The sequence below is a fragment of the Geotrypetes seraphini genome, chromosome 2 (assembly GCF_902459505.1).
Source record: "Geotrypetes seraphini chromosome 2, aGeoSer1.1, whole genome shotgun sequence".
Taxonomy (NCBI): domain Eukaryota; kingdom Metazoa; phylum Chordata; class Amphibia; order Gymnophiona; family Dermophiidae; genus Geotrypetes; species Geotrypetes seraphini.
This window is the reverse complement of record NC_047085.1, coordinates 331323664-331339044: the sequence shown is the minus strand read 5'-3', so window position 1 is coordinate 331339044 and position 15381 is coordinate 331323664. Positions and strand designations below refer to the sequence as shown.

At 48.4% G+C, this 15381-nt stretch overlaps 1 protein-coding gene across 4 annotated transcripts in view; it reads right to left on the bottom strand.

Moving 5' to 3' along the window:
• Window positions 1-991: 991 nt before the first annotated feature.
• The window catches only part of ANLN (anillin actin binding protein), a 321192-nt gene continuing 306802 nt past the window's right edge, over window positions 992-15381 (bottom strand). For 3 of the 4 annotated variants that reach the window (XM_033930208.1, XM_033930207.1, XM_033930211.1), the window contains one exon: window positions 992-5290. In XM_033930208.1, coding sequence (XP_033786099.1) covers window positions 5167-5290 — 124 coding nt within the window. In that variant the 3' untranslated portion in view covers window positions 992-5166. The remainder of the gene's footprint in view (window positions 5291-15381) is intronic. The other variant, XM_033930210.1, reaches the window with a different exon arrangement.

The window sequence follows — 15381 nt, the reverse complement described above, 5'->3', positions numbered from 1 at the left end:
TACACAGTGATGGGTTCGGCTATCTTGGTTGGATTACACAATTCTGAGTGTATGTGAAAATTATATTACCTCACTTCTTAATACCTATATTTAAGATCCATTTTTGACTTTCATATACAGTGGTACCTTGGATTACGAGCATAATCCATTCCAGGAGCATGCTCGTAATCCAAAATGCTCGTTTATCAAAGTGAGTTTCCCCATAGGAAATAATGGAAACTCGCTTTGATACGTTGTCCCCCCCCCCCCCCGAGAACCGGCATTACTCCCCTTGAAGGACCCCCCTTGCGATCCAGCACCCCCCTGCCTCGAACCGGCACCCCCCCCACACCACGATTGGGCACCCCCCAACACGATCCGATCCCCCCCCGACACAATTGGGCACCCCCCTGCCGTTTCTTACCCTCATCTGGGCACTCTTGAAGATCGGCCTACTCATCTGCTGGGCCTTGAGCATCTGAGCATGCTCAAGGCCTGCGAGTTCACATTCACGTTCAGAACGTGAACTCGCAGGCCTTGAGCATGCTCAGATGCTCAAGGCCTAGCAGACGAGTAGGCCGATCTTCAAGAGCCCAGATGAGGGTAAGAAGCGGCGGGGGGTGGGGCCCAATCGTGTCGTGGGGGGGGGGCGGATCATGGCGGGGGGGTGCCGCTTCACGGGGGGAGGGCCGGATTGCGGGGGGGGGGGGGGTGCTCGTAAATCGAGCCATGCTCGGTTTCCGAGGCACCGATTTTGCAAATGTTTTGCTCGTCTTGCAAAACACTCGCAAACCGGTGCACTCGTAAACCGAGGTACCACTGTATTGAGAAGTCTTGGTTCCTGTTACACTTTTTAAAAAATATCATGTCAGACATTTCACAGCCTTTTATGGTAGGCTGGACATCTTAAGTCTCAGCTTCTCTTTCAGTGTTCAAAAGCCAGATGGCTACATAAATAAAATGTTGAAGATAATTTATAAAAATTGTTGATGAAGAGCTTTACAAAAAAAAGATTAAGAGGCAGAAAACAGAAATAAGATTGAGGCAGCAAAAATCAGTAAGCCACAGGGTTTACAGCTACTGAAGACACTTCTGTTTAGCAAAGCAGAAAGAGAACCATTAGGTACCTCCACGAGGATATATGCACATGCGGAAATTTTTTTCTAGTGGTCTGAACTAAAATTATTCTGTCCTAGCATAGTCAAATGACATTATCTACTTATGTGACTGATTCATCCTGTTTGTTTATAATAGTTTATAATAGTACAGTGCATTTATTGCAAATGATTTGAACTAATTTTATCTGCTTAGAACACTGGATTATGCAAAATATACTTTTTAAAATTTTAAAATAAATGTGCATTTTTGCAGCAAATACATTTATTATTTAACACATTTTTATATCAAGGGTATCCACCTCAACACAATTAAAAAATATATATATATGAAAGTGCAAAGAAAAATCCCAAAATGGCTAGGCTAAAAAAAAATCTAACAAACAAAATTGTCAAGAAATAGCACATACAACTATTAGTGCTCCTACGAAGGATAGTACAAGATGTAGTTAAAATAGTGACAGTGAAAAAGCCCACAATGTCCATTGGAAATCTACAGATATCCTCTATGGAAATAGCAATATCGGGCTTTTCCTGAGCATCAGCCTAGTAGTATATATACACAAGTCTTAAAAATATAAAAAAAATATAAAGCCAATAAAGTGGAATATAGCAGCTTTGTAAAGGTATGCTCATTTTGGATGAACAAAAATACTGCAACAGACTGGTTTTTGTTGCTTAGTTAGAGAACAAGAAAAAAAAAAATTATTGCAACGGAATACTTTGTGTAAACCAGCAGAGAGGGAACTATATGTAAGAAGTTTACCAAGTTCCTCTTCATGCAGTGTATGATCGGACAAAATATTTCAGGTCATGTGCAACACAGTGCATTCAAAGCATGTCATTCATCTTTTATATACAATTGTTTCTAATATTATGTAAATATATAAGAATATTATTTAGAAGACATGAACATCTGTTTTAGATTGTGTTCACATGCCATTTTTTGACAACTATACAAGAGAACAGAACACAAATATAGGGGAATAGGATGTTTAAAAGTTCAAACAAAAAACCTAACAACATTCTTAGATTAACATATGTCTACCCCATTAAAGAATATATTTCAAATATATGTGACCACAGTTCTATGGAAAAAAATTCCATATAAAACTGTGCTTTATGTGTTTGAATAAGCATTTTTCAGTTCTATCCCCCTAGCTAAATCCTCACACAATCCTAAAACAAGCATTAAAGCCATTTTCCATACAATACCTTGTATAGAAAAAGAAATGATGTACTTAGCTTGGTAAGCTCTTTTCCAGAAGATAGGCGAGACATTCTAGTAGGGTTACTTCCCTCTGGCCACATGCTGCAGAAGGAATCCACTCCGGACTTTTCACTCTGCCTCTGTTATACTTCACTAGGCTCCACCTTCAGTCAGTACCCAGGCACATGAAGTAGAGACACCTGTAGCAACAGGCTCAAACTGTTCTGCTCAAACAGGAACTAAACAGTACTATTAACCGCCAACATAGGCTTCAAAGGAGTTCAGAAGCTACTCCCCAATAAATGGAAACATATACAAGTTCTTCCCAGGTCCCCAGGGCTGACAGGCATCTAAGAATCAGCTTGTAGAAACATAAACAGACTGAAAACTACAAACAGGTGCAGTAAAGACAGGGCAGGAGTTTAGAATGTCTCACCTATCTACTGAAAAAGAGATTACCAAGTAATCTCTTCTTCCAGTGCAATAGGCGAGACATTCTAGAGAGTAGGGACATACAAAAGCAGTCTCCCCAAAAGCTAGGGCGGGCTTGCTGCACCAACCCTTAAGAACAAGGGCCCAAAGGCAGAGTCCTGTCTGCTGCCACGTCCACTCTGTAGAATTTGGCAAACATGTTGCTGCTCTGCAAATCGCCTCAAGAGAGACATATTAAGCTTCAGCCCACAAAGCCGCCACACTCCTGGTAGAATGCGCCTTAACGGAAACAGGAGACCATTTCCCAGCAAGAATGTAGGCTGATGAAATGGCCCCATGGATCCATTTGGAAATTGTGGAGCGCCCCGCTTAACTACATGAGTCAGCACAAACAAATAGTGAGAGATGAACTCAGTGATCGCCAGATAACGCAGAAAATCTCTGCGCACATCCAGATGCCACAACAAGCAGTCCTGTGCCTGGAAACCTATTGGTTGAAAGGCAGGCAAACACTTCTTGATTCACATGGAAAAATGAAACTATCTTCAGCAGGAATGAAGGAACCGTCCAAAGAGAAACATCAGCCTCTGAGGAAAGGTCCCTGCAAGACAAAGCCTGCAGTGCCAACACATGACGTGCCAAAGTAATGGCAACCAGAAAAATGGTCTTGAGCATCAAGTCCAAGAGGGAAGCATCTTGAAGGGGCTCAAAGCCTTGGCAAGGCTAGACAATACCCAATTAAGGTCCCTAGAATGGAAAAATGGTTAGCTGGGAGTCTGACACAAAGAGCCCCTTTCAAGAATCTAGTGTCATCAGTTAGGATCTAAAACAGAAGAGCCCAGCCACTTGGCCCAAGGAGAAGCCACAGTGAGTCCTGCATCCTACCCAACCTGAAGAAAGGCAAGAATGAGCGAGATAAGAGTTGCATAAAGGTCCACTTGGTCCTGGGCACACCAATATTGGAAAGCCTTTCACGCCTTAGTGTAAGCAGACACCAAGGATGACTTCTTAGACTTCAGAAGAGAATCAACAACCAGGGCAGAATATCCTTTATGATCTAAGGCTGCGTACTCTCAAGAGCCATATCATAAGAGCAAATGTGTTCGGCTCCTAGGGCATAGGTCACTCTAAGGTAGCTAAACTGTGTTTCTGAGGCTGCGCAGGGTCCGCAGCCTGGCGAATACCAGCGGTGCTGAGCCCCAAAAACCAAGAAGGCTGCTTCGCCGGGCTAGCAGAGCGTTTCGTCACCTACTTCAGCAAGGGAGAGGCTAAGCTGGATGCTGCACCCCCCACTCCGCTGCGCCATGTGGTGCAAAAACACTCTAAAATTTGCACAATCCTGGCAAGAATACACACGAAGAGAGTTCAAGGACTCCATCCCAGCAAGTTTCTAGGCAAAATTTTGCAGTTTTGAAGCAGGGAGCTTTAAAAAAAAAAAATTGCTAAAAATCCAAGATGGCTGCTGTCACAAAATTGGCGCCAAAATTGCAATATTTTTCACACTTCCCAAACTCTAAAATCAGCCATTTTCGGATTTTTCAGGAGGGTGAACATACAGAAACACCCAAAACCCCCACTTTTCCAACCTCCCCCGATCCCTCTCACAGACTGTCAGCCAATGTACTCACTGTGCCTGACAGGATCTGTGCTGTAACCTGCTTTCAGCTCTCACAGAAAAGCTGGATGAGAAAATTCACTGCCACAATGCTGGGAATGGTTCCATAAAGCTGATCTTCGGGCTGCCAGTCAAACTCATGTCCACTCTGCGGACTAAAGGATACACACCAGTGTGGGTGGAGGCACCGAGCTTCCTAAGGGTGCCTATCAGCCTGCACTCGACCCATGATTAACAGTAGGTGAGAACACCTCAGGGACGTCCCTGAGCTCCAGTAAAAACTATGCAGGCTGGCTAACAGGTACTCAGAGGGATTGGCCTGTCAGCTACAGACTGAAGTCTGTGAATTTTCAAGCAGGCAGAGCTCCAAAATCACTCCAAGCACTAAAATATCAAGGGGATGAAATTACATCAAATTAAAAATAATAAAATGGGGAGAGCAGAACAAACATCTGTAGACGTGTGCAGAAGGAAAGAACTGAAGGTGGAGCTACAGAGCCCAGTGAAGTATAACAGAGGCAGAGTGAAAAATCTGGAGTGGATTCCTTCTGCAGTATGTGGTTAAAGGGAAATAACCCTACTGTCTAGAATGTCTCACTTATTGAACTGGAAAAACTGTTAAAACCTAAATGCATAGACGCAAACTATTTATAAAAAATGTGCATAGAATGGCACTTAACCATATACATTTAAAGCATTAAGTGCAGTATTCGGGATGATTTAATACAAAAATTTGTTCTTAAACAGATGCATGTAGTTTCAGGCTATAAGTTCATATCTTCGTAGGATCAAATGTTCATGGCAGTCTTTTCCACCTAAGACTTCTCAACAGGTACATAGCAAGCATCTGGTTGCCACATACGAAGGTCAATAAGAACTTGGTTGAGCTTTTGCATCCAAAGGTTACGCTCGTCTTTAGTGTCTGCAGATAGCCAGTTTCTAAAAATAGAAAATGAAGGAATATAAAATTTTACCTGGAACAACTAAATTAACTGTCCAAACTAGACTTTAAAAAACATAAACTCAAACATTTTAATGTATATTGACTGACATTATTTCTTAAACTCCAGCTTTCTTCTTTTGAGCCACCAATTAGTAGAAAATCTGTCTAAACAACAAGAAGTCTACAGCGGTAAATGGTATCGTTCTCTGAAACAACAAAAGAGCTCTTCATTGAAGATAATAAGTATATAGTCAAAGATTGAATGATTAGGTTCTTACCTGGATAATCTTGTTTCTGTTAATATAAACAGGAGTCCGTACATTAGGTAATCAATCCATGCTCGCAAGCCACTTGCAGAAGGGTGTCAATCACATCTTTTAGCTCCCTCTTCAGCTTGTTCCAAAACAATTGACCTCCACTGTAACAGAAGAAAACAGGATGACATGGAAAACCTCCCCGGAGAAACTAAATACTTCTGTTTTGCTCTGTAACTCATAAAAAAGAATAGAACTGGCAACATGGATGTTTAAATGAAACAACCTACTGTGTGCAACTAATACTAACGCCTAAGGAGCTCCTATGTATGGACTCCTATGTATATATTAACAGAAACAAGATTATCCAGGTAAGAACATAATCTTTCATTCAGCTACATACACACAGGAATCCATACATTAAGTGTTGTACCAAAGCAGTGTCAGATGTTTAGGGAGGGACAGATGAGCCTGCCCACAAGACTGAGGACACAAAAGCGGTGTCCTCTTCAACCATCATATCCACTCCGCAGCAGCTTGTAAAGGTATGGAAAGTGGACCAAGTAGCTGCTCTACAGATCTTTTCAGGTAGAGCTGCCCGGAACTCTGCCTATGAAGATGCCACACTTTTGGTCAAATGAGCATTGTTGTAAATAGGCAGCTATTTACCACAACCAGCGTATACCGACAAAATTGCCATGCAAATCCATCTGGCAAAAGAAGCCTTGGAAGCTGGTCTGCCTCATCTGGACTGACTGGTTAGAACAAAAAGATGGTTAGAAAGGTGAAACTCATTTGTTTTCTAAGTACTGGAGTAAAATTTTTTGCACATCCAGCCTCTGCAATAATACATCTTGCTTGGTTGAACTGTAGGATGAAAAGTGGGTAAACAAACCTATTGGTTGACATGAAAGGCAGACACAATCTTCAGTAGGAAAGAAGGTACCGTGTACAGAGAAATCCTAGCCTCTGAGATATTTAGGAAGGGCTCTCTGCAGGAAAGAACCTGCAGTTCCAAGACCTGTCTCATGGAGACTATTGCTACCAGGAATAGAGACTCATATGGAGGCTTTGACAGGCCCTTCAGAACGATATTAAGATTCCAGGATGGAAAAGGCTGTTGTACGGGAGGTAGCAGCCTGAGTGCTCTATTCAAGAACTGGGTCACATCAAGACGAGATGTTTCCCCATGGAAACTCATTTTCCCATCCCAATGAATTCTTTTCCTGTCTCTGCCCCATTCCTGCAAGCTCTGTCCTCATCTGCACAAGCCTGACAAAAAAGTGATCGAGGCTTGTGCGGTTACGGCAGAGCTTGCAGGAATGCGGCAGGGACAAACTCACGGGGACGGTATGAGGAAATTTAGTTCTTATGGGGACAGGGACAAATTTGTCCCCATGTCATTCTCGACTCCAAACCCATCATCTGTTCTTCTGATCCAATTCCCACTTGCCTACTCAGAGCTATCACTCTCACCACTTCCATCTGTCACATCCTCAATCTATCACTCTCTACTGGAACAGTTCCTGATGTTTTCATACATGCCGTAGTTAAACTTCTCCTCAAAAAACCCTCACTAGTCCCCCCACATCCCCCTCCAACTATCACCCCATTTTCCACCTCCCCTTCCTATCCAAACTACTTGAACGTGCTGTTCACTGCCATTGCCTGGACTTCCTTTCTTCTCAAGATATTCTTGAACTGCTTCAAATAAGCTTTCGCCCTCTCCATTCTACAGAAACTGCCTTTGCTAAAGTCTCTAATGGCCAAATCCAATAGTATCTACTCTATCCTCATCATTCTCGATGTGTCAGCTACCTTTGATACTGTTGATAACCACCTGCTCCTCAATACGCTATCCTTGCTGGGATTCCAGGGTACCATTTTCTCCTGGTTTTCTTCCTGTTTCTCCCGTTGTACTTTCAGTGTATTCTCCTCTGCTGCCATCCCAATCTATCAGTGTACCTTGGGTCCTCTCCTTTTCTCCTTATATACCCACTCTCTTGGTACACTGATTTCCCATGGTTTTCAATATCACCTCTATGCTGATGACTCTCAGATCTACCTCTTCACACCAGATATCTCTACAGGAATTCAGACCCAAGTCTGAGCCTGCCTGTCCGACATTGCCATTTGGATGTCTCACCTCCATCTAAAACTGAATATGGCTAAAACCAAATTCTTTAGCACTCTCCAGACCAATAGAGGTTAATCTTTACAAATGGGTATATATCCAATCATGACCAGCAGGTGGAGACTGAAAACAAAACTGTGGGACAGTATATACTATACACCCTTCTCTATTTCCCTCAGTCTGTCTTCTTTCAGTCTCCAGCAGGTGTTGATGTGATCTGTACCCATCTCCCTTGGTAGGGCTGTTGGAATTTGTTTAGGGGGTTTATAGTTTCTGTTTTTGGCCGGACAGAGCTTGGGCGGGCCCTGTTTGGGGGTCCGTCCGACCTCGGGGGTGTCAAACCCGGCGGGTCTCGAATGGGGTCCCTCCCCCCACTTCCTCCACCTCCCCACATATTTTTAGAGGAGCCTCAGCAGTAAGCCTTGCCCCCTAAATCAAGCAAGGCATATTGCTTCGAGAGCCTGTGGAGTCTGTTCTGTAAAAAAAAAAAAAAAAAATCCTGAGGTAGTGCTGGTCTGGAGGGTTGTTTCCCTTTAAGAAAACTGTATTTTACTGTATTTTTTCATCTAACCGGCACTTTTTTATAGCTAGGTCGCGTATGGAGCAATGAGCACTTCTAAAGGGAAAAAGTGCTCATTGTGTTCCAGGCGCGAGGCACTCGCGGCCGGCCTGTGCAAGCAGTGTTCAGGCCGGTGTGGTGGAGGAGCTCCATCGGCAGCGGCTGCAGGCGCCCAGAGCTCCCCGCCGATGGTGCCTCGCGAGTCGGCTGGGAGCAGTGGGGAAGCCCGGTCTTCCCCAACCGCCCACGGAGGGATTCCCCGAGCCGCCGACGGTCGGGTTGTTGGGGATTCCCTCTCAGCTGATATTTTGACAGCTGATGCCGACTTGCCTGTTTTAGCGGCTGCGATTGTTCAGGCTTCTCAGCCGCTACAGGCTATGGAGGGAGCATTTTTGGCGGGAAATTCGCCATCTTCTCAGTCTGGCCCCTCCATTTTGTCTTCCACCTCAGGTGACCTTCCCCCTGTATTGGAAAAACAGGGGCAGGTTTCTGCCGGGTCCCCTGCTGTGGCAGGGAGTCCCTTGGGACCCTCGGGGGGTTTTTCTCCTGATTTCTTTTTTTTCTTGTGCGGCTGGGGTTCCCGGATGCGCTCAGGTGGTGTCGGGGAGTGGGGTTTCCTCCGCGCTCCCTGCGGCTTTGCCTCTCTCGTCTGTTGTGGCGTCCCCTCCTCCTCCTCCCTTGTCCAAGCGTCCGTGGGTGTCGTGGGACGAGGATTTATGGTCGGAGGAGCGTGTCGGTCTGGATGAGGACCTGGACCTTTCAGAGGATTTCCAGGACCCTCTCGAGGTGACGGCTGCTGGCGGCAGGTTGTCGGGTTTCCCGTCCTCCGGCGAAGAGGCGTCCGTGGTGCACCTTTTTCAGAGAGATGAGCTGCCGGACCTGATTCAACAGGTTTCTTCGGTGTTGCGTTTTGAGGATGCGCCGCTGGAGACTCCGCGTGTGGGGGACCCTCTGTTACGGGGGATCCGTTCCGTTTCCCGCTCTTTTCCTATGCATCAGGATATTCGGGATATTATACTGGAACAGTGGAAAACGCCGGAGGCGCCGTTTCGTTTGGCGCGCAGCATGGCTCATTTGTATCCCATCCCAGAAGGGGATCGGGCTACTTTAGCATCGCCAGTTGTCGACGCGGTGGTCTCGGCGATTTCTAAGAGGCATACCGTGCCTGTTGAGGGCGGTTCTGCCTTGCGGGACTCTGAGGAGCGCAAGTTGGAGAACATCCTTAAGCAAAATTTTCAGGTCTCTGCCTTTGGGGTCCAGGCGGCTATTTGTGGGGGGCTGGTCGCTCGCGCCGTGTTTCGGTGGGCTGAGCGTGTCCTGGATCGGGAGTCTGATGACTGGTCTCTGGTGGATCAGGAGGTAGCGAAGATTGAGATGGCTGCCTCATTCCTCTCAGATGCTCTTTATGACTTGGTGCGGATCTCGGCTAAGTCTATGGCCTTTGGCATGGCCGCGCGGCGTATTTTGTGGTTGCGCGCTTGGGCGGCGGATGCTGCGTCCAAAGCTAAGCTTACTAAATTTCCCTTTCGGGGGTCTTTTTTGTTTGGGGAGGAATTGGATAAGTTGATTCAGACTCTGACGGACTCGAAGGTGCCCCGTCTGCCTGAGGACCGTGCCCACCCTGCGTCTCGGGGTGGCGCTGCCCAGGGGCGTTTGCGGGAGTTTCGCAAGTATCGCCCTGGGCGTGGGACTGCTTCTTTCCAGGCTCCGGGGTTTTCCCGGGGTCGGTTCTTCCAGCGCATGCAGCCCTTTCGGGGGGCCCGTCGGGGGGCAGGGAATCCCTCCGCCGGTTCCCCCGCTTCCCGTCCTGCACAATGACTCCTTGCCGGCGCCCCCTTTGGTTCCGGTGGGGGCCTGGCTGCACGACTCTTTCCCCAAATGGGTCGAGATCACGTCCGATCAGTGGGTCCTGGAGGTGGTGCGGGACGGTTATGCCCTGGAGTTCGCCCGCTCTCTGCCGGACCTTTTCCTCGCCTCTCCATGTCAGAATCCTTGGAAGACGCAGGCTTTTCGTCAGACCCTTCAGCGCTTGCTAGATCTCAAGGCAGTGGTTCCGGTGCCCCCTCCGGAGTGGGGCACCGGCAGGTACTCCATTTACTTTGTGGTGCCCAAGAAGGAGGGTACCTTTCGGCCCATCTGGATTTGAAAGGGGTCAACAGGGCTCTCAAGATTCCCTCTTTCCGCATGGAAACTCTGCGGTCGGTCATTCTGGCGGTTCAGCCGGGGGAGTTTCTCACTTCTCTCGATCTGACGGAGGCCTACTGGCATGTTCCCATTCGGGCCTCTCATCAGCGCTTCATTTGCTTTGCGATCTTGGGTCGGCACTATCAGTTCTGTGCGCTTCCCTTTGGTCTGGCCACGGCTCCCAGGACGTTCACCAAGGTGATGGTGGTCGTCGCGGCAGCCTTGCGGTCGGAGGGCATTCTGGTACACCCCTACCTGGACGACTGGTTGATTCGGGCAAAGCCGTTGCAGGAGAGCTCCCGGGTTACGGCTCGGGTGGTGGAGTTTCTCCGGTCGCTGGGCTGGGTGGTCAACCTTTCCAAGAGCCGGTTGGTCCTGGCTCAGCGTCTGGAGTACCTTGGGGTTCTGTTCGACACCTCCTTGGGGAAGGTGTTCCTTCCAGAGGCCCGGGTGAGCAAATTGCAATCTCAGATTCGCCTGCTTTTGGCGTCCCGGTGTCCTCGGGCGCGAGATTTCCTCCAAGTCTTGGGGTCGATGGCGACGTCCCTGGACGTGGTGAGGTGGGCGCGGGCCCACATGCGTCCTCTCCAGTATGCTCTGCTCCGGAGGTGGTCTCCCCAGAGGCACGGGATGGATGTTCCGGTTCTCCTGCGAGGCATGGCGCGCTGCAGTCTGCGTTGGTGGCTCCGGACCCCTCACCTGGTTCAGGGGATGGGTCTGGATCTTCCGCAGTGGACGGTGCTCCTTACGGATGCGAGTCTCCTCGGTTGGGGGGCTCAGTGTTTAGGTCACTCAGCTCAGGGCACCTGGTCCACGGAGGAGGCCTCCTGGTCGAACAACGTGTTGGAGACCAGAGCGGTCCGTCTGGCGCTGTTAGCTTTCCACTCCCTTTTGTTGGGCAAGTCGGTCAGAGTCCTGTCGGACAATGCCACGGCGGTGGCTTATGTCAATCGTCAGGGGGGCACCAAGAGCACTCAGGTGGCGCAGGAGGCGGCTCGGCTCATGGTTTGGGCGGAGTCTCATCTTCTGGACCTTTCGGCCTCCCACATAGCCGGGGTAGAAAATGTTCAGGCGGACTTCCTCAGTCGTCACTTCCTGGATCCAGGAGAGTGGTGTCTTGGCGACGTGGCGTTTCAGTTGATAGTGCAGGCTTGGGGGCAGTCCATGATGGACCTGATGACCACGAGTGGCAACGCCAAAGTGCCCCGCTTCTTCAGTCGTCGCAGGGACGGTCTGGCCGAGGGTCTGGATGCTCTGGTCCAACCGTGGCCAACGGAGGGGCTGTTGTATGTGTTCCCGCCTTGACCATTAGTGGGCAGAGTACTTCTTCGCATTGTTCACCATCCAGGTCTGGTGGTTCTGGTGGCTCCGGATTGGCCTCGATGTCCGTGGTATGCGGATCTAGTGAGGCATCTGGTGGCAGATCCTCTCCCTCTCCCGGACAATCTTCTGACGCAGGGTCCCATTCCCATGTTCGACCTATCTCCCTTCTGTCTTACGGCTTGGCTCTTGAAAGGGGTCGCCTTAGTAAGAAGGGATATTCAGATAAGGTGATCTCTACACTCTTGGGGTCCCGGAGGCTTTCTAGCTCTCGGGCTTATGTGCGGGTTTGGCGTCTCTTTGAGGGATGGTGCCGGGCGCGGAGAGTGGTCTCTTTTCGCGCTTCCCTGCCTAACATTCTAGAGTTCTTGCAGGATGGCCTGGATAGAGGCCTGGCTTGGTCTTCTCTCCGGGTTCAACTGGCGGCCCTGTCGGCTTTTCGAGGGTTGGTGACAGGTCAGCGTTTGTCGGCCATTCCTGATGTGATTCGCTTTTTGCGGGCGGCCAAGTTGCTCAGCCTCCCCTACGGCCCTCTGTTCCCTCTTGGGATCTCAATCTGGTTCTCTCTGTGTTGGTGCGCCCGCCTTTTGAGCCGTTGGATGGCTGTTCGTTGAAGGACCTTACTCTGAAGGCGGTCTTTTTGGTGGCCATTACTTCCACTAGGCGAGTTTCTGAGCTTCAGGCTTTCTCTTGTAGGGCTCCCTTCTTGGAATTTTCGAGGGAGCAGGTTGTCTTGCGGCCTGTTCCTTCCTTTCTGCCGAAAGTAGTTTCTCCTTTTCATGTCAATCAATCGGTGGTCCTCCCGGTCTTGGGTAGTCGGGAGGGCTCTTCTGAGCAACGGCAGCTGCGCAAGTTGGATGTCGGTCGGGTCCTCCGCTCTTATGTGCAGCGGACCCAGGAATTCCGGAAATCCGATCATCTCTTTGTCCTTCTGGCGGGTCCTCGTCGGGGGGCTGGCGCTTCTAAGGCTACTATTGCGCACTGGATCAAGGAGACGATTGCTTCCGCTTATCTTTTGAGACAGAAACCTGTTCCGGAGTTTCTCAAGGCTCATTCTACTCGGGGTCAGGCAGCTTCTTGGGCTGAGTCGTCGCTCGTGCCTCCAGTGGATATTTGTAAGGCTGCAGTTTGGTCCTCCTTGCATTCCTTTGTTAGACATTATCGGGTTGATGTGCAGGTGCGTCGGGACGCAGTGTTCGGTGAGCGTGTTCTGGTATCGGCCCTTCGGGGGTCCCGCCCGTGAGAGGGACTGCTTTGGTACGTCCCATTTGTAAAGATTAACCTCTACTGGTCTGGAGAGTGCTAAAGAAGGAGAAATTAGGTTCTTACCTGCTAATTTACTTTCTTTTAGCTTCAGTAGAGGTCCCCACCCTGTCTGTCTGTTGTTGTTGGGGCTGTTTCGCGGGCAGTTTTTTGTTTTTTGCTGCGGGTTCTAGTATTTTTCTAGGGCCAGGGAGAATTGAAGAACAGCGGCTGTGGCTCGGCTGGCGAGCTGTGGGGACATTTTCCTTCGGGTATTTCTCCTCTGCATTTTCCAACAGCACTTGGGTATGTTAATTGTTACTCCTGTTCGGAGTATTGTTTTCTTTCTGTTTTCCAGTTCTTGGTTCTGCTTGGCTATTCGGCAGACTGAGGGAAATAGAGAAGGGAGTATAGTATATACTGTCCCACAGTTTTGTTTTCAGTCTCCACCTGCTGGTCATGATTGGATATATACCCATTTGTAAAGATTAACCTCTACTGGTCTGGAGAAGCTAAAAGAAAGTAAATTAGCAGGTAAGAACCTAATTTCTCCCTCCTTATCTTTCTGCCTAAACTTATCTCAACCTTCTCGCTGTTCTCTATTTCTGTGGATAACAATCTCCTCCTCCCTGTCTTGTCAGCTCACATCCTCAGGATGAACTTTGATTCTACTCAAGTTTCAAAGTTTTAATAAATTTGTTATACTGCCTAATCAAACTTCAAACTGGTTTACAAAGATAAAATACATACAAAATCAAATGAACAGGGTACAAAGTTATATATATACATATATATATCCTATATAATAAAAGGTTAGTGGCGCATGCGCTTTTAAAAAAGCGTGATTACTGTGGCCGTGGTGTGTGATCCGTGGCCGTGTTCCATTTTAGAACCCGGCCAATGATCACTCTGGCCACGCCCCTCCTCCGACCCTCACCAACCCGAAGGAAGCTCAGCAGACCTCCCGCCCTCACCTCACCAAGCTGGAAACCATACCTCCCGCCCTCGCTCACCGCTGCTGTCGCTGCCGCTGATCCTCCTCTTCGGGCCAGCCTGCAATCGTGGCCGGCCGCTTTTCAGCCTCGGTGGCACATTCCCTCTGATGCACAGGATCGCGTCAGGGGGAGCGTGCTTCCGGGTTGGGGCGTGGCCTGCGAAGTTCGCTGGGGCCGGCCACCACGATCGCGGCCTGCTTTGAAGAGCATCAGGCCAGGTAAGCAGGGGGATTAATTCAGGGGGCCAGAGGGAGAGGGAAAGGGACCATGGAGAGATAGGGAGAGGGAAAGGGGGCTGCTTTGGGGAGGAGGTATGCTGGGGACAGACAGTTTTACTCTGGGGGGAAGACAGAAGGGCCCCTGTAGAGACAGGGAGAAGGAAAGGGGGCTGCTTTGGGGGGAGGGGTTTGCTAGGGTGAGACAGAAGGGGACATGGAGAGATAGGGAGAGGGAAAAGGGGATGCTTTGGGGGAGGGGTGTGCTGGGGGGAGACAGAAGGGGCCATGGAGAGATAGGGAGAGGGAAAGGGAACTGCTTTGGGTGGGAGGTGTGTGCTGGGGCAGACAGCTTTCCTCAGGGGGAGGGGGGGAGACAGAAGGACACAGACAGCAGCCAAGGAGAGAGAGATAAAGAAACACAGACAGACAGACACTCTATTCTAGCACCCGTTAATGTAACGGGCTTAAAGACTAGTATATATATATATATATATATATATATATATATATATATATATATATATATATATATATATATATAATACACCTACATGATAGACAATAGGTAAGAGGAAAGAACTACAATGTATAAAGAAAGAAAGAGAGGGAAACAAAACAACTAAGAGTTGTACAGAATTAGATCCAATAAATCACTAAAACCTGTCAATTCTTCCTCTATATTATCAAAATCCGACCTCTCCGAGCACACTACCAGAAACCTTATCCAAGCTCTCTCATCACCACTCACTTAGACCACTGCAATGTATTTCTCTCAGGTATTTCGCTCGTCTCTCCCCTTCAATCCACTCAAAATGCTACTGCATGACTCATTCAGTGAGAGCTGTCACATTCACATTACCCCTCTCCTAAGGTCACTTCATTGGCTCCCCATCCATTTCCAAATATAATTCAAACTCCTCTTACTGACTTACAAGTGCATTCACTTGGTAGCCCATCAATTTCTCTCCTTACTTATCTTCCCTTATGCTCCCCCTCATGAACTCAGTCAAGTAAGTACCTCTCATCTGTACCCTTTTCCACTGCCAACTCCAGACGCCATCCTTTCTTTCTTGCCATATACCTGGAACAGGCTGGCAGAGTCATTACGTTACATTCCATCTCTATCAGTATTCAAATCCAAGCTAAAAGTCCACTTATTTTGAAGCTGCTTTCAACTCAGG